General features: G+C 29.5%; 2 protein-coding genes and 1 long non-coding RNA gene across 12 annotated transcripts in view; 1 reads left to right on the top strand and 2 right to left on the bottom strand.

Annotated features, from left to right (window-relative positions):
• LOC107999228 (aminopeptidase Ey) overlaps window positions 1-5,109 on the bottom strand; it is a 37,039-nt gene extending 31,930 nt beyond the window's left edge. The window contains exon 1 of the mRNA XM_062077162.1: window positions 4,978-5,109. The gene's annotated coding sequence lies outside the window, so the exon portion shown is untranslated. The remainder of the gene's footprint in view (window positions 1-4,977) is intronic.
• Window positions 5,110-5,129: 20 nt separating this feature from the next.
• Window positions 5,130-6,162, top strand: LOC107999285 (uncharacterized). The gene is made up of 2 exons (XR_001766328.3): window positions 5,130-5,264; window positions 5,328-6,162. It is a non-coding gene; the product is annotated as an uncharacterized LOC107999285 (long non-coding RNA).
• The window catches only part of LOC107999286 (V-type proton ATPase 116 kDa subunit a 1), a 35,137-nt gene continuing 22,897 nt past the window's right edge, over window positions 6,136-18,375 (bottom strand). For 5 of the 10 annotated variants that reach the window (XM_062077164.1, XM_062077166.1, XM_062077165.1 and 2 more), the window contains 13 exons: window positions 14,925-15,065; window positions 13,932-14,111; window positions 13,496-13,624; window positions 13,303-13,385; window positions 12,563-12,689; window positions 10,996-11,172; window positions 10,542-10,754; window positions 10,033-10,246; window positions 9,339-9,762; window positions 8,962-9,089; window positions 8,646-8,878; window positions 7,967-8,355; window positions 6,136-7,331 (listed from right to left, as the gene is read on the bottom strand). In XM_062077164.1, coding sequence (XP_061933148.1) covers window positions 7,235-7,331; window positions 7,967-8,355; window positions 8,646-8,878; window positions 8,962-9,089; window positions 9,339-9,762; window positions 10,033-10,246; window positions 10,542-10,754; window positions 10,996-11,172; window positions 12,563-12,689; window positions 13,303-13,385; window positions 13,496-13,624; window positions 13,932-14,111; window positions 14,925-15,041 — 2,511 coding nt within the window. In that variant the 5' untranslated portion in view covers window positions 15,042-15,065 and the 3' untranslated portion in view covers window positions 6,136-7,234. Of the gene's footprint in view, window positions 7,332-7,966; window positions 8,356-8,645; window positions 8,879-8,961; window positions 9,090-9,338; window positions 9,763-10,032; window positions 10,247-10,541; window positions 10,755-10,995; window positions 11,173-12,562; window positions 12,690-13,302; window positions 13,419-13,495; window positions 13,625-13,931; window positions 14,112-14,924; window positions 15,066-17,284; window positions 17,475-18,375 lie in introns of those variants that run through there. The other 5 variants (XM_017058992.3, XM_017058993.3, XM_028667447.2 and 2 more) reach the window with 2 other exon arrangements.

Below are 18,375 nucleotides of genomic sequence, written 5' to 3'. Positions count from 1 at the left end.
AATAATTAATTTGTGACAATTATTTGCACAAAAATCTTGCAAGAAAATACTATCATTTTTTATTTTTTTTACTTTTTTTGCAAAAAATTGTACTTTTTTTATAGATGTAAAAAATGTCACGTTTCTTGCTCTTAATTTTGTGAAACAATTGAAAAGTATCGTTCGAAAAAACTTTTCTTCTTTCCCTTCTACACTCGTGATCCATTGAGGAAGGTCTAGGTCATGGACTACTGATCTCTTTCTTTGTACACATCTATGTAGTACACTTTCTACGTATATTGAAAAGCGCATACGTACATAGCAAGCAGAAGGATTTTTATCAACATCTATGTCACGTTCTCATCGATAAAGTTGAACTTGTGCTCCGATTCTTATACACACACGTTTAAGAGGAAAGTATTTTCTTCTGCAATTCAATCACGTTTCATGCTTCGCTATTTAATAAAGATGATTCGCAAGATCAAATATAATATCGTTTATTGACGAGATTTAAAAAATTCCATGTAAAAATTTATTTCTAGAGATAATATCAATAAATGTAATAATGGTAAAATGAAAATCATGAAGGCAAAATAAAAGTGTCTCGATCTAATTTACAAATTTGGATTTTTTTTTTTTTTTTATGAGTTCTTCGCGAATTTATATTTATATTTTTAAAATCTTCTTCATCGATGATTTCTTCAATCTTCAATATGATAGAAAAATTTTTGAGACAAAATATACAAAGATTTTTTTATAAATAGGAACTGTACATAATTAATTACATACAAAAATTATAACTGCAATCGCACAGTTTCCTTCCTAAATGGATATATCATTGGTAAGAAATATCTACATTTATTAAAATATTTATCGGTAAAATATGATAATTGATTTATCGTACTTCTTAAAAATATATTATATGTTATAATTATTTAGGCTAAGTTTCTTCTATTTCAATGTGTTTCTATCTATGTTATATTGAAATATTTGTCTTCTATCATGTGTTTGTAATACATATTATAATTTTAAATTACTTTATTTTCGTGCGAAAAGTTATTTATAACGAAACAAGATATGATGTTTATAATCAATGTTATTAATTACGTTGATATTATTAATAAATGTTACAAATAATATTAATATAAAATCTTTTTACTTTTTACTTTCTTACTATTTATTATTATTACCACCATATCAAGAGTATCTACGATAAAGTTTAAATATTCAAAAATTTTATTTTATTGATAAATCGTACAAAATAAAAACACAAAGATATAAAAATATGTATTAAACTGGCCAATTTCTTGAAAATTATTTTTGCTTATTTCTTTAGCAGCATATTAAGATACTAAGAAATTCTTTCTTTTTAACGATATTATATTATTTTTTTCATTACACGCACCAATTATTTCTTGCACCATGCACGATGAACGATGTCTGTATAAAAATATTGATTTCGATATTCGTGAGAATACTTTGCGTGTTAAATGTAAATTTTAATTTAACGCGATAGAATTGAAATTCTCACGATTCGAAATTATTTTATTTACTTTGACTTGTTGAGAGAGATTCTGAAAAGATTCTGAAATTATAAAAAAATTGAAAGAAAATTACAACAAATTTATATTAAAGATCTTTATACGCAATATTGAAAATTTCTTTTCAAAAATGTAATAAAATATTTCAACTGGAACGTGATAATTTGATTAATATACCCAACTTAATTTCCTTTTATTACATCTGTTATTAAATTTTAATTAATTATTTTATCATCTCATTATTGTGTTATTAAAAATTTTAGTAACACGCATGAGGAACAAATGAGAAGATTTTTTTTTAATTAAAACAATTTTCATACTTTTTATTAATCCTCTAAAATTTTTTCATAATAAACCAAATAATTTAAAAATAATTTATAGTTTATCCCTTTCCCTATATTCTCGCTTATTTCTTACTTTTAAATTTCATATAATATGTTTCAAATTATTTCTAATTTTAATATAACTTATACTCAATTAAAATTCATCAAATTATCAAAAGTATCAAAATTGTCGTTTAAATATTATGGAATTTACACTTCAATGAATTAATCCAACAATTAAGTTAATAAAAGAATGACAACTTATGCAAGCACAAGCCATTAAGTTTCAGTTTTACTCTCTAATCATCATTGTCATATTTTACTGTAACTATAAACTTCTTCGCGTTACATTAAGCCAATTTTATGTTAGGATACATCACGCATTGCTGAAACACGATAGATACGAGATACGTGTGTAATTACCATAACGAGATATTCGAAATTAATCACTGCATCCAAGCTATAAAAAAAATATTTCCATATTACCTTCTTCCTTCCTTTTTCCGCGTCATGATAATAAATCTTAATAATATATGTTAAAAGAAAAAGAATGAAAACTTTGAAAAATATTCTTTGTAAAAGTAAAAATACTTTCTTTCTTTTTCTTTCTTTTTTTTTTTTATAGTTTTTTTATAGAAATTTCACGCGTTGGAACTATTAAAAAGAAATAAAAAATAGTAAGGAAAAAGAAATAATTTTCTTCTCACAGCTTAGCAAGAATAACACGACATCACAATGAAAAACAATACAAGTAAACTTTTTTTTATAGCGGTAAAAGTCGTAGAAAATTGTGGAAATTTCATTCTCGTAGTTATTTTGCATGGATGTTATTTAAATGATAAAAAATAAATAAGAAAAAAAAAGGATTTTACGAAACCACAATTATTGTACAAAATAATAATAAAAAAAATTGACGATTCTATTATTATTCATTGAATAGTTGACTTTGTAACACAGGAAACAAAAACAAATCGAAGCTTTTTTTCATTCAAGCTTCCCCATTTTCCACAGAAATACATTGCACACTCTAACTAATTTTTCAACTAGAATATTTGATCTAGCTTTAATAATAAGTTTAAAAAATAATATTAATAATTTTAACAAAATAATACTTTTAATTTTATTATGATCAATACTATAATTAAAAGTAATAATAATTTTAATAGTATATAGATGATTTTTGAATGAATAGAATTGAAGCAGAAAAATAATCAAGTCCACGTACGTTTAATGTACAAAAGGACAAGTTAGGAAGTCTAACTTGTTCGTTTGCGTCTACGAACTGTATAATCTTATTGCACGCATATAAAGTGCAACGAAAAATATTGTACAACCAATATACAGGAATGATACCGACATGGAAAGCTCTTAATAAGAGAAATTTTCACTTTGATTAATTTTCGATTAATTTTTACATAGGAAATCGCTTCCTATCTTCCTGTGCCATTATTTTTAACTGCACCCTGTATATGAAAATCCTCCAGTATCTCACGTCGGAGTATCTGTTTAAAGGTGAACGACCCAAGTCCACGATATCAAACGTTGATAATATTTCCATGAATTTATTTCGAATTTCGATTGTATTATAATAAAATAGAGGATTCGAATGAAAATTATATTATTATCATCGTTTAACGTCATGGAAATTTTTTTGTTATTTCTATTTTTTATGTGTTTATAATGTGCTTCAATTTTTAGTTCATTTTTAGTAACTAAACGTGTTATAAGAATCTGTAAAATAATTCTTTGCCTAATTTTAATAAATAAATTTCAATATATTGAATAATATATTTCAATATATTAGTTAAGTTCTATTTTTAGTTTATTCAATATTATGTATTAGAATTTTATCGTTATCTTTCAGAATATTAAAATATCGTCTAGTTTCTAGGAATATTTAATGTTCCATTTTATTGTTTAAAATTTTCAATGCTGTAATTTTAAGAAATAATAATATACAATAAAAAGTAGCACGAAGTAACTAAATGATAAATGATTGTTGAAATATTTTTAAAGTGAAATTTCGTTTAAAGAAGAACGTATTTCATTTATATTCTCAATATGTTTCGAAGCTTATCGTGCTAATTATGCGAGGCACGTTGACTAAACAGAACTTAAACAAAACTTAGAAATTTCTATTTACCCGTGAGCATATACGTCATTCATATATAGTCATGTATATACCGTGTAAAATTAAAATCATATATTTATATATTAATCGTTAAATATAAAATCTATTTAATATTCAGACATCATCCTATCTTTACTTATATTCCTCTAATTAATATGATAAATAATTTCAGATCGATTCCTTTATTTAAAAATAAGATGCGCAAAATTAATATTACTAAATTCAAATTAATTCGATGAAATTCTCCTTCCAAAATAAAATAATAATATAAAATATTCAAATCGAAGAAATTCTAAATAACTTATGTAAATTTAACAAATTGTATTACCAGGCTTCCGTTTTTAACGAAATTTTATGAATACGTAAAACGTAATGAATTATATGTACACGATGCAATTTATTTCAGCAAAATTCAACGGGGCGAAATCAATGGTTAAAATTTCATTTGCTTTTCGTCCAATTCGTTTCAGCAGATAGAGAAAAATTTTAATACCGGTCAAGTTTCTGTGTATCATCCTTCCTGCTAAAAAAAAAAAAAATAATAATCTCAAGTGAAATTATATTTCAAAACACGAAAAAAAAAAATTGAAACTTTGATTTCACCACTTTTAAAAGAATTTTTCCATCAAAATTACTTCGTATTGTGATCATCAGATATATAATCGTCAATTTTCAATATTAAATTCAATATCAAAGAAATGTTCACCACAACGCAACATACAAAATTCGAATGTACAAAAATTTACGGAATACGAATGCAATTATGACAAATAAAAAGATTTCTTCCTCGTTCAAAAACCATTTCTTAGAGTGTCGCGCGAGTTGCAAATCCGCTCGATTCAAAACTCGAGTAAAATCGAGCCTCTCGCGCCAAAAATTAATTTTTCCACAAAGTGGAAAAATCGAAGAATGCGAAAGGGAGACGGGATTACGACACCGATCGATGAAATTTGGCGAGGATCAAATGGTGCGTGTGCACACGTGTGACGGTATGTATACTCACCTGTGTGGTCGAGATAAACACGCGTCGAGCCACGCCAAGCGGATGAGAGGCGCGTGGTGGCCGCGCACCGTTCACGAACGCGTCACACCGACTGAACGTACGCTCGCCGATTGAGGTGCGGAAAATCGTTGCACAAGCGCGCGCAACTCCCTCGGGCTTCTCCCGATGCCATGCCGATGGAAAGTCCTCTCTGTTGCTTCCTTCCACCGAGAGGAGAGGAGTTCAAATTTTCGCCCTGATCAATCGAGTGCGAGAACGAATGGAAATGAAGTGGACAGAGTAGAGAGGTGAAACGTTCTTTTTGGAGTAGTCTTTTTCGAGCAGAGGATATATTTGGATATATTTTTAAGGTGAAACCTTCGATTTCATACGAATCAATCGAAATTTCGTGACGTAATGTAATATAAATTTGGTAATGTAATGGAATGAGGAGAGTGGATGAAGGAGAGAGAAGGTGAGACGACTTTTTTTCAGATAGTTATATTGGAATTTTAAGCGAAACCTACGGATTGAATTTAAAATCAAATCGAGTGGGGGAAATGGATGAAATGGAAAAGATAAGGAAGATGAGATGTTTTGTTTTTAGAATGTTAAAATATAAAGAAATAATTTTAGGAAATTTTATGCAAAACGAAGTATAATACAAAATGATCTTCTCGTTTAACCTTAAACGAGTTCTCGAAATAGAAGCTTGATTAAAAAAGAAAAAAATGAAGCACGAATTGGAATCTGAAAAATACATACGTTTGATTATCTATTGGTTGAACTGCAAGCTTCGAGCATCTGGTTTCCAGTGTTTCATTAGCAACCCTTCAAGTGTACAGAAAGGGTGCGTATCAAAGAATCTGGGGTGAATGATTGGAGGGTTAAAAGCATCGAAGCTTGAACTGTATGGATGTTTCTAAAAACTACTATTCGCTAAAAAAAAAAAAATACATTCTTCGAACAAGGAAAATAATTGGTTCTAAATATTAACATCTATTCTTCATTCTGAAAATTGTAAATCTTGTTATATAAATTTAACAAATATTTCAATTTCATTATATTTATAAATATTTTTCGAATTTTTCAAAGAGAAATTAATCCATATTTTTTGGATACAATTGAAATAGGAAATAGCAGAAAATGTGTAAAAGTTAAATCAATGCAACGTGAAGATATTGGTAAAATATATTTTTATATATATTTGCATCGCACTGTTTTCAGATATTACATTAATATCTATATTGGATACATCTCTAACGACACCACTTCTTATTAGTTTCAAGATGAATACTTTTCGCAATCACTTTCGATAATTTGTACTCTAGTAACATAGAATGTACATTCCCGCCATCCTTCTCAAATTTTTATTTCTCTCCTCCTTTATATTTTCTTTCCCCTCTTTCTCTCTACATTCCTAGTATAATAATATGCAAATATAATATGGTAAATCATCATATTATACTTTTATCGTAGTGTCACATTTCGACAATGAAGAATGGAATGAACGAGATGTGTACTTATCGACGATATGTTCGTTTAATGTAAAACAAATCAGAGAATAATATTCTTCATTCGGGGAACTCACTAGTTTTATCTGGTTTACAATTTTCATGTGCCTTTAATCGTGTGTTATTATATTATATAATCTTTTTTAGAAAAAAAACTAGAAACGTTATTTCATCGAACATAATTTTGTCAACGTTTAACGATAAATTTTTGGATAGTACAAATGAAAGAAACACTGAAAATTGATTAACTAATATGATAAATATTTTTTATATAATTTTTAAAAAAACATTTATATTTGTTCAAAACACTTTCGTTATCTCTTAACGTTTCGTTCTATCATTTGAACATAAAAATTTAACATAAGCATTATTGATTTCGAAAACGATTGATTTCAAAAAAAAGAATATATCTCCGAAAAGAATGTCGAAAACTTGTCGTATTTATAAATTTTTAACAATCGATACGAGACACATTGAATATTGTTAACCTAACAATTTATCTTGTTTGAATTAAAAAGGATACAAATATCTTCGATTAAAAATTTCTTTTGCAATGATATTTTATACAAGCACAATCTGGTTAAGTGTAAAGAAATTCTTTTTCGTCAAAAATACTTAGTTCAAAAATTTTCAAAAACATATCCTTCCAATGTATATAATTCGTTCGATATTTGTTAATTTGTTTATAAAATAAAAACAAGTCTTTCCGTTTAACACGATAGATATATCTAATTATAATTATTGCTGAGGATCACAGCAGTAGTCTAGTCTTCGGAATCTTCGGCGTCTAGAATAGATTTAAAACAAAATGGTTGAAAGGGATAACCTTGGCCCTCGTAGAATTTGCTCATGAACTCCACCCTGAAAGAAAAGAAGGAACAAGTGAAAAATATTTGAAAATGTAAACAATATAAATAAAACCGAACCTTCCTGAAAATTTTTAAGTAAAATATTACGATATTCATATTATATATCTACTGCTATGTCCATAAAAATATTAATATTGCATGATCACTTCCATTTCGTTTTAAATTAATACTCTATTTTATTAATATTTTATTAACATGTCGAGAAAAGTAAGTAAAACACATATAAAATAACTATCTTTTATTTTTTGTAATATGTGACTCTTTAACGGTATAGAACAAATAAGAATATTTCAAACAAACTTTATTATATTTGAGGATAAAAATTAAAAAAAAAGAAAAAATTAATAACGAATATTATTCTATTGAAAAAGAGAAAAATGAAAGTAAACATTTCTCGAGCATCGAGTCTCAAAAAAAATTTGTTACTCGTACGATCCATTTAATTTAAACAAAAAAAAAAACATATTAACATCCACATATTAATTCTGGAAAAATTAACTTTCCTGTTTGCGTTTATACAATATTATACGATTATTCCACGCGCGTGCAAAATGAAAAATAAATTTCGCAATCGTTCTGTTCCCTGAAAAATCGTAAATTCGCGTTTAACATTTTTCTTCTACGTACCAGTGAAGTCGAAGTGTGTGAAGAAAGGCTGACAGGCCTTCCATCATGACAAGAATGGCAACGGTGAAAGAGGCCCATGCGGCGAACGCGAAAAATAACATGATGGCCGATATATAATTACCCTCGGCAGCGAATAAACCCTTGCGCAAAACCATCGACCACAAAACTTCGGAAAGTTGTCCGTGGGCCAACGACAAAGCCCACAAACGTAGGTAAGAGGCAGTGTGTGATATCGTTGAGAGAACGTATTCTATGGTGTGAATCGCCTGGTGTATCATTACTTCACCGAACGACTCGTCCTCGTGTTCATCGGTTGCGTCGCTGGTCGACGGGTTATTTTGCAACCCTTTAGTTTGCAATTCGATATCTTGGGACGCGATTCCATCGCTCTGAAACATGAATGAAGGAACGGGAGAGAGAGAGGGAGAAATTAATCTTTGCATTAAATCGTGTTATATTCTATACGTTGTGAAGATCTGTTAATAAATACTTAAATGCGTTAAAATAAAAATACATCTACTCGTGCGATGGAATTTATTTTCGAAATAGATTTACGTGTTTTTTCCTTCTTTTTTTAACGTGTGCATTTATACATACGTTTATTGTTAAAAGTTTTACGTTTCGGATGCGAAAACGAAATGCGAGGAATAACAAGTAGGAAGTTGAGAGAATTATTTACCAGGACTTTTCCCGTCTGCGCGCTTTTTTTGTGCAACAAGAAAAAAAGTGGTTTCCCAAACAGCATGACGGGCACGCATAACGCTGCAATTATGACACAGGCAAGCTGAAGAGTGGTCTGGCCCGGAAACATATACTCTGAACAACCTTCGCGCACTTGGCTATGACCCCGCAGTATCATATTAATAAACGTGATCAATATCGATGGTGCACAGCCAGGAGTATACGCCATGTCTATAAAACATGGTGAAATATCGTTAAATTTCGTCTGATCGAAAAATTGGATAGATTAAACTCGGAAATTACGGAATACGTACCTGGCGAAGTGGGGCTATATAAAACCCATTTAACAAACATTAAGACTACCAGGTAGAGAAATAATACAACAAGGAAAAGCAGCTGTGGCAAGAATTCTAAGAAAAGGCTCGAGTATTTCTTGAAATGTCTACAGAAAAATATAGAAATTATTTTTTATAAACAAAATTGTATGGAACAACGTGATTGAACGATCGATTGTCGAAAAGAAGAGATGGGAAGAGAGTGGACGAACGAATGGACGAAGAAAAGGATTGTGTGAAAAAAGTATCGTAAAATTGTTCAAAAGAGAATGATTCATTAGTGGGGAAGAAAAAGAATGATAATGAGAGCAGAGTTTGTATTATACACAAGTTACTATACGTTTCTAAAAACCTACATAATATTAACGGTACTCATGAACACGCCAAATATCATATGCACGACACCGAAGATGATGGACAGCTTCATTTTGTACGAATTTAAGAATATGATCTTGTTCTCGGCAAGCACCCAAACTGGATCCATACCCACTGGATAAGGGTATTGTTTGTAATCACTTTTAGCCGGGTCCAATTCCATAAGCTCATTAATCATGATTGTTTTATTGTCGAACCGTATGTCCCAACTAGACCCGAATATGTTTATTGATCTTGAGAATACGTCATTATAGATGATGCCAGTGTAAATGGAAAACAAACCCATGAGAAGTATAATGTAACGGCCGGCGAAAAATATATTCCAAATTTCGTTCGTTGTTTTTTCAGCCATAAACTTCTTCTCCTTCACGATCATAAACAGAGCGAACAGAGTCATAATTATACCTAAACAAATAATTACGTATATAGATATAATAATTCCAAGTAAATAAGTCCTTGCACAAAAATGTTTACAAAAACAATGATTTATCTCTTTTTTAAATTTTTATTTAAATTTTAACTAAAATGTTTTCATTTCGAAAGTCTTAAAAATTAAGAATCTTAGAAAAAGAATTTGATTATGAAAATTTGATTTGACAAAACTTTGATTTTTTCAAAAGTGGTAAATAGAATTTCGAAAGGAAAGAAATTGTTATGAATTTGTTATTCACTTACCATGTCCAAAATCGCCGAACATGATGCTAAACAGAAAGGGGAAAGTGATAATCGTATAAAGGGCTGGATTAGCTTCGCGATACGATGCCACGCCATACGCGTCGATCAAGTTTTGAAAACCTCTGGTGAACTTGTTCGTCCTGTTAAACGTCGGGGGGTTTTCGTTCGTGTAGATAACATTGAGGAAAGATGGTATCGAACTACCGCAGAGACGCTAAACAAAGCGGAAATATTAATTTTTGATTTTCTATTTTCACCTTCGAAAAAGGGGAAAAGCGGAAAAGGAAATCTTGCGAGATTTAAACTCGACTCTTTTTACATTTTTGAACTAAAAAATTAGAGATGGTTGCACTCTTTTTAATATAACTGATTACAATAAACGATCGATGCTTGCGGATGCAAAACAAAATTTTATAAAATATATTCGATATATCGTTCGAATACTTAATTAAGCGTCAGTGAATGTTAATAAAAAAAAAAAAAAAAGAAGTGAAATTTGAAGAACCAACCGATCCTTCGTTAAGGCAGTCTCTAACGATGGTAAGATCCGATACAGGTACCCAACACTCTCCTATAAGGCACTTTTTTGTTACGTCGACGTTGAACAGATTCATCGTGTGATAAATCGCCTTCATCTTTCGAACCATGATCGCCCAATTGGGCAATTCCTTGGCTACGTTGTGTAAAACGCGTTGACGATGATCGTGCGTTTGATTCAAAACCTGTAAAGTGAAAAAGAGAGGAGATCGTTTCGATGACTTGTTCGATGATCACGATCCGTTTCAATAATCAAAAAACAAATGAAACGATTATACTGAAATGATTTCTGTTCATAATCTGTTTTAACTATCATTTTCTTTAATAGGCACCTGATATGCCAACATATTCCAATAAAAAGAAGGAAGTAACAAGAAAGAAGAAACTGATCACGTCTTTTGTGTATACCAAAAAATTCTTTCTCACCAAGTTCAAATCTTCCAGTCTCGTTCGAACGCCTTTCACCATTTCTTGACGTTCCGCGTGGCTATGCGGGCACGGATACAAAGAGGCGTGGAAACCGGTGCAGACTTTTCTTATGCGGCTCTTCAGCTGTTCTCCTTGGAAAAATGCGACGAACACCGTTTTAAATATCTGATTGCCCTAAAACAATCCGCAAAACTTATCCAACAAGAGATCAAAAGTAATGTATTTACAAAAAAAAAAAAAAGAAAGCGGGAGAAGAAAATTTTGTCGTCAAAATCTACTCGAAAAATAGAGGAAATCGTGCCATCCCTTTTCGTCTCATCCTTATATATATCTCAATCGATCGTCCAGATATAAGGCTCAAAGTTTAAACTTATTCAGTTTTTAACAGCGTGAGACGGATCATGAACGAACAGATTCGTTACTCGTTGATTTTTTCCTTGGAAATGCGAATTACGTCTGTCGCTTGTCTCGAATTTGGGATAAGCGACAGTAAAACGATTAAAAATTAACTCTTTGAACGGCGATAAGATGACATAAGATGAGAAAGGATTTTCAAAAGTAAGATTTTTTTTTAATGGTTTTTTTTATCGGGATTTATTATCTTTGGAATTATAAGTGGTTTATTATAAATTTTTCTTAATTTCAATAATCGGGTTAAAAAAATAACCTCGATATATAAATAAAAATATAAAATAAATATAATTCTTTATATAATAAAAAAGTAAGATTATTCGGTAAAGCTTAAAATTTTAAAATCTACCGTGAAAAATTAATTTAAATTAATTTAAAAATTCTAAATCAAGTAAATCAAATCATTATTTGTATTTATATTTATGTTTGCGAACATTGATTGTAGTAATATCGTTTACTTTTACTAAGTCCTGTTATCTGACTTTCCTTTTCGATTTTTATTAAAGCGATATAAAATTATATACTGCAGTTTATACTGCAATTAAATCTTATAGAAAGTTGTTTCTTAATAAAAAAAAAAAAAATAGAGATAAAGAAAAATAACAGATACATATGTTATTATCAATGTAATGATAATATTAAAAAAATAGTATATAAAAAAAAAAAAAAAATAAAAGAGGGATTAAGATACTAGAAAATTCATAGAAATTAGTTTAAAGAAATTATTTTTAAAACCGAATTTTTAAATCTAAATTCGTATCATATTTTAATACGAGATTTTTTCGAATTTGAGAAAACAAAGAATGAAAAAAATCCACAAAATAAGAAATCTAACAAATAATCACTGAAAATGCTTGAAAAAAAGAATTAATCACGAACGAAATTAAAAATTAGTGAATTTCTACTTAACATCTAACAATAATATTAAGATTAATATCTTACCAAATTCTTCGAATCCTTGTGTATGTTATTTTAGAGATAGATATAACAATAGTGAGAAAACAGACACAACAAAAATAGATTAATAAAATTAAGTCTATGTAAGCGATCGATAATTCTCATAAACTAGACAAGAAAAAATCGATTAATTTGTTTTTTTTTTTTAGTTTTAAAAATGAAGTAGGTAAAAAAAAAAGATAGGAAGTAAACTAACAGTAGCTGGATCTTCTAGCGGCTTGTCAAGCTCAGCCTGGCGCAGGAACACGTTTCCACGGGATATTCGCCACAACATTCTCTCGAAAGCTGGTACTCGTTCCCGGTTTATTACCCCAGCAACGAATCTACAAAAATAAAATTTCATCTGATAAAGCAAAAGATTTAAAAAAAAAAGAAAACATGCTCGATAAATTAATAATCTTGAAGAATATCAAATTTAACAATCGGTTAAGAATGATATATAAAATATCGTTTTAACTTTGTTAACAAAGAGAATAAAACAGAATTGGACAACTGTTATCAAAAGTTTGAATGCGATAAAATTTACAAATAAATAAATAAGATTTAAAATTGCATCGAGATCTCCTATTTTTCTAGTTGAAAAAGCAACATCAAGAAGAAGAATGAAACTCGATTATTTTAAAAGAGATTTAACGATTTGAACAAATACATTTTCGTTTAATTATGAGAAAAAAGAATATACCAGATTATTTGGCTATTATAAAGGAATGTCGTATCTCTGAAAAGATAGAGGGACACTGATCTAACGTTATCTAACGTTATTCAGGGATTAACTCGGCCAACTCCTGGATTCGCAATAAAACCGGATCTCTTCCCAGAATGTACAGAATTAAACTCCATTTTAATTCCACAGATTCCACAACTTGGTTATTTCTTTTTATGAAATATAAATTTGCATATATAAATACGCGTGTATCCGCATATCGTAAAACATACTCAAGACGTCCCCTAATCGTCGTGTTCGGATTCTGTGGTTCCTCGTTTATTAGCGTCCTGGTGATCGAGTCATTGGCCTCTTCCTGTTGATATAGAAGAAGATACGAATCTTGATTCTTCGACAGAACGGTAACATCGATTACACGAAGGAGGACGACGCTATGAGCAAAAGCTGCTGAACTACTTTAGCTACCTCCGTGAAAAATACTTGGGTCTTCTCGAGCACATGCCGTAATTCCGTCAACTCGAGGTAGTTACTCTTCAGGTTCACCGCGTTTTGGCTCAGCTCTAATATGTCGTTCTCCGTTTCCTCGAGATGGGCCTGAAACCACCACCACCATATCTCAATCCCACCTTACTTTTACTTAGAATACACGGGTTCTCGGTCCATGGATCAGTGACTATCGACGAGCGAACTGGATTTTCTTTCTTTCCTTTTTAATTAACAATAATAACATTTTCATCTTTTAAAATTCTTACACTTTCAATGGAAATTTTGCTTAATTTTCGATATATAAGTCGATAGTATGAATGTCGCGAAAGAAGTTAAGATTAAACTTTGATAAAAATAATAAAAATGGAGTATTAAATAGAAGAGTAAGATCACACGATAAAGATGGTGTTATTACCTCGAGATCTATGATCATACGAGGATTCGGTGCCCGTGGTAGTTCCGTGAGATTGTCGACGATCGGCACTCCGTCTTTCCTCACCTCGGCCTCGATGTATCGAAGTTTCCTCTCCATCTCGTCGCATCGACGCACCTCGTTCACGAACTTCCGTTGAAAATAATTCACATCGCCGTTGAGCTACGAACGAATCGAGAATAAAATAAAAAGCATCGTTAAAAACATGGGCCACTGATCTTCGGTTTTTCGTTCTCCTGGAAATTGAATCTTAAGATCGGCCTTCAACAGTTGATTCGAATCAATGGAAATGATTCATCGTGATTCACGATCAGGGATGCGTTAAGGCCGCGTATGAACCCGACACGCATAAAATCGCTTATATCAGTTGTTATGTCATGGACATTAATGATAATTTCTAGGCCAGATACCACCACGAGAACTGGAGTTTCAAGGAAACTTTTGCTTCACAATTCAATCGAAAGACGTAGGAGCAACGTGCATCTAGTATATTTATTTTTCAGAGATAAATAATTTAAGGATAAATAAAATAATAATGAAATAAAAAGTACGTGATGTTCTACAATTTGAGAATTGTTTCGTTAAAGAAATATATTTATCATTTAATTACTTGCTAATTAAATTACAAATGTTTAACCACACTTGTACAAAGTAAATAGTCGCTATTTAAATTTCATTTCTTTGGTCAAGCTCAAATAAAAATTTATATTCCGTATCGAGAGTAAAAATTATTTCGCAAAAAAATTATTGATAGTTTTTCCCAAAATCTTTTGCAATAAACAGCTTTCAAAATTGCACTTCATCTTTTAAATTCACCTATCTTTTATCCAAGACATATCATTCTAATAATAAGAAGTCAAACATGATGGCGCTACAAGGTCAACATCTTTCGAAATAATTACAGTAATTATATCTGTGCATTCGCAAAGATTGTAGATATCAGGGAATATGAAAAAGATTACAATAATAACTTACATCACGAAACTGCACCGTGCCCGTTTCTCCAAGCTCGGAAACAGAAAGATAGGCCGCCTCTGGCTGAATGAACAGCTGGCAGAGCGCCATCTGCTCGCTCCTGAACATCGCCCCCATTCTGAAGGCGAGTTACGTTTTGTCCTGCAACGAAGAAAGGAATAATTCTTATTATTAAGATATAATGGAAAATTTTGAGACAAGTTGGAAGAAAAAGTTGGAATAATAACCAATGATTATTATTTAAAACTTGAGGAAATTTGCATTCGTGTAGGAAGATTTACTCGCATTTTATATCGATTTTTAATAATAATAAAAAATTTACTCGGAAATGCAATTTGTTTTTCATTCCATTTTCATTTGAAGAAATCATCTTTTTTTGATACCAAACGTACGAAAAAATATAAAAGAGATATCGTTTAAAAAACTGGTATATATAATATCTATCGTACAACGTATAGAAAGTGAAAATTAGAAAAATTTTTAAAAAAAACATGAATGCTAATACGACTATAATAACTGACCAATTATGACCATACAGATATGTATATACATGCACGTATACATATGTAGAAGTGAGAATTTCTAGAGGTGAACCAATAATTTCCTAATTAAAGTTAAATAAGAGAAAGTTAGTGGTTAGAGCTCAAGAGAAAACATAAATTACACGTAAGGTTACATCAGATTAAATTTATACAAGTTTATATTTTTATGAAAATGTACAATCTAAATATCACAATCACTTTTGTATATAATTAATATATAATCAAATCAAATTAATATAAACATTAATTCTAAATTAATCCTTTAAAAATCGTTTATGAGTGAAATCTAAAAAGTTATATTCTCAAGAATTCATAATTTGATAACGTTGATAAGAAAAATAATTATCTGTCGGATATTATATATCGATTTATTCAAATCTAACCACCATGCATATTAATTATTATAAATTTTTTTTTATATATATTTATATATATTCTCTCCTCATACACATTGTCTGTTCTATCCACTTTTCCTTGTTTACTTTTTAATCCTTTTTATCAATTTACTATTCACGTGATAACATTCCTTGATTATCCACAATCAAGATTGTTTACGTAAAAGCTATTGACAACATCTTTTAGAACAATAATTTCAAAGTACAGCTACATACGTGACAGATATGAGGATCGACGAAAAGAGAAGAATTTACGATAACGTACGTTTCGATAACGATCGACGAAAGAGATTGTTAAAAAAAATAAATCCAAATAATCCTTCACTATGAGCTTACATAAGAATTTGCAACGAAGGAGAAAAGCAATAAAGTATAAAGTTCAAGGTGATCATAATTTTCCTCGCATAATCCAAATCAATTATGACTACGTTCTCATGGCTAATGTCGTTAAATTACTATCAAACACAAGTAGTAATTCTCAATTCTGCGTTGGATAATTTCTGTGAGATTTCTTTTACGATTACAACTACATCCACTCCACTAAATCATATCAAAACTAATATATTGATATCGAGTTGTAAAAAAATTTTTTAATTAATTTCTTGATAATTTACCAAAACGTGGATGGAACTTTGATATAATCTGATATAATTTCTATCAATCTATTTTGAATTATCATAATAAAAATATGATTGATTAGCAGATATCTATCTATCACGTAAACAAAAAATAGTTTAAAAGATATTTTGTTAATGTAAATATAGTAAATGAAAAATCTCTTTGCATCGAAGTAAAATTTTACGAACGCGAGGATGAAGAGTGAATCTAAAATAAAAAAAGTCGTCTCTAATATTCATGCATGCAAATTTTTGTAAAAATATCCTCGAAAAAGATTAAGAATCTTTGATTTTTAATAAAAATTTATTTCAATATCTTGTTTTTCATTACATCTAACAGCTTGTACTAATTAAAATTTTACTTTCAAAGTTATTTTTGCACATTTTTATATCGTATATTTTTATATAAAGAACTATTTTAAAAAGGACTTTTACTTTTTATTATTATTATTTTTTTCTTTGAACAACAAACTGTTATAAATTATGTCTGTGGTAACAAGACTCCCTTAAAGACTTGAATATTTAACGAAATTTAATTATGTAACTATATATATAATATATATTTAATTTACATTACTGTCGAAACACTTGTTACAATTTTTCATGAAAAGAATTCCATTCACATAACCTTCAATCTTCGTGAATCATTATACACATCAAGCTTATTCATAAGTCGATGCTAATCGAATATTTGTTAATTCTTTTAAAAATTTAAAAATTTATAAGAATATTGTTTCAATTGATGGGAGATAAAATTTAATATAATATATTAATGATAATCAAGTTTTCGTTATAAATATTATTACGTAGATAAAAAGATGAAACGTCCTCCAATAAAACTTCTTGCAACGAAACGTGATCTTATCACGGAACGATAATAATGATAATATCGTATAACACTTTCATATTCACTTTATAAGATACTTTATATTTTATTACATAGTGTACAAAGAAATTTAACGATCAGTGACAGGCAATTCATATCATAAATGTACACACAAAACATATTGAGACTTTGAGATGATATTAATATTGATATTATTAATATAATATATTAATGATAATCAAGTTTTCATTATAAATATTATTATATAGATAAAAGGATGAAACGTCCTCCAATAAAACTTCTTGCAACGAAACGTGATCTTATCACGGAACGATAATAATGATGATATCGTGTAACACTTTCATATTCACTTTATAAGATACTTTGTATTTTATTACATAGTGTACAGAGAAATTTAACAATCAGTGACAAGCAATTCATATCATGAATGTACACACAATACATATTGAAACTTTGAGAAGATTTGCAATTTAAAATGATACGTTTCATTTATCCACAACGAAACATCATTTAACTTCACTCTCATAGTGAAAACATAGTGAAAATACAATAATAATATTTCCACTTTTTTAAAATCCTTTGTATAATCGATAATTCGAATGTTAAATCATGTAGGAGTGAAGTAGATAGTTTTATATATTGAATCCATTATCAAGGATTAATCAGCAAAGTTGGATTAATGATTTTATCTCACAACATTTTTTCCAAAACTCTCCAATTAAATTGATCGATTGGCAAATAGTATTTTTATAATACATTATATTTTCATACAGATATATAGTCAATATCAAAGATATATTCCCATGCTGGTTTCCATAGATAATTAAAGATTCAATTTTTTCCGAGATAAAAGCGACTTTCGAAAAACTGATAATGGAGATAATTAAGCCGTACGATAGTAAGACGTAGCTCGGTGCAAGAGAAAATTTGTGGCGCGTATACTATATAGATATATGCAATCAGCCAGGTAATGCAATCTTATCGAGGGCCGGAATTCTTTACCGCTTCGGTCTTGCATAAAGGAACCGAGATAGAGGTTAAGTTTGAAGA

This window comes from Apis cerana, linkage group LG7 (genome assembly GCF_029169275.1).
Source record: "Apis cerana isolate GH-2021 linkage group LG7, AcerK_1.0, whole genome shotgun sequence".
Classification (NCBI taxonomy): Eukaryota; Metazoa; Arthropoda; class Insecta; order Hymenoptera; family Apidae; genus Apis; species Apis cerana.
Note: the sequence above shows the minus strand (reverse complement) of the source record. Positions and strands in the feature narration are given on the sequence as shown.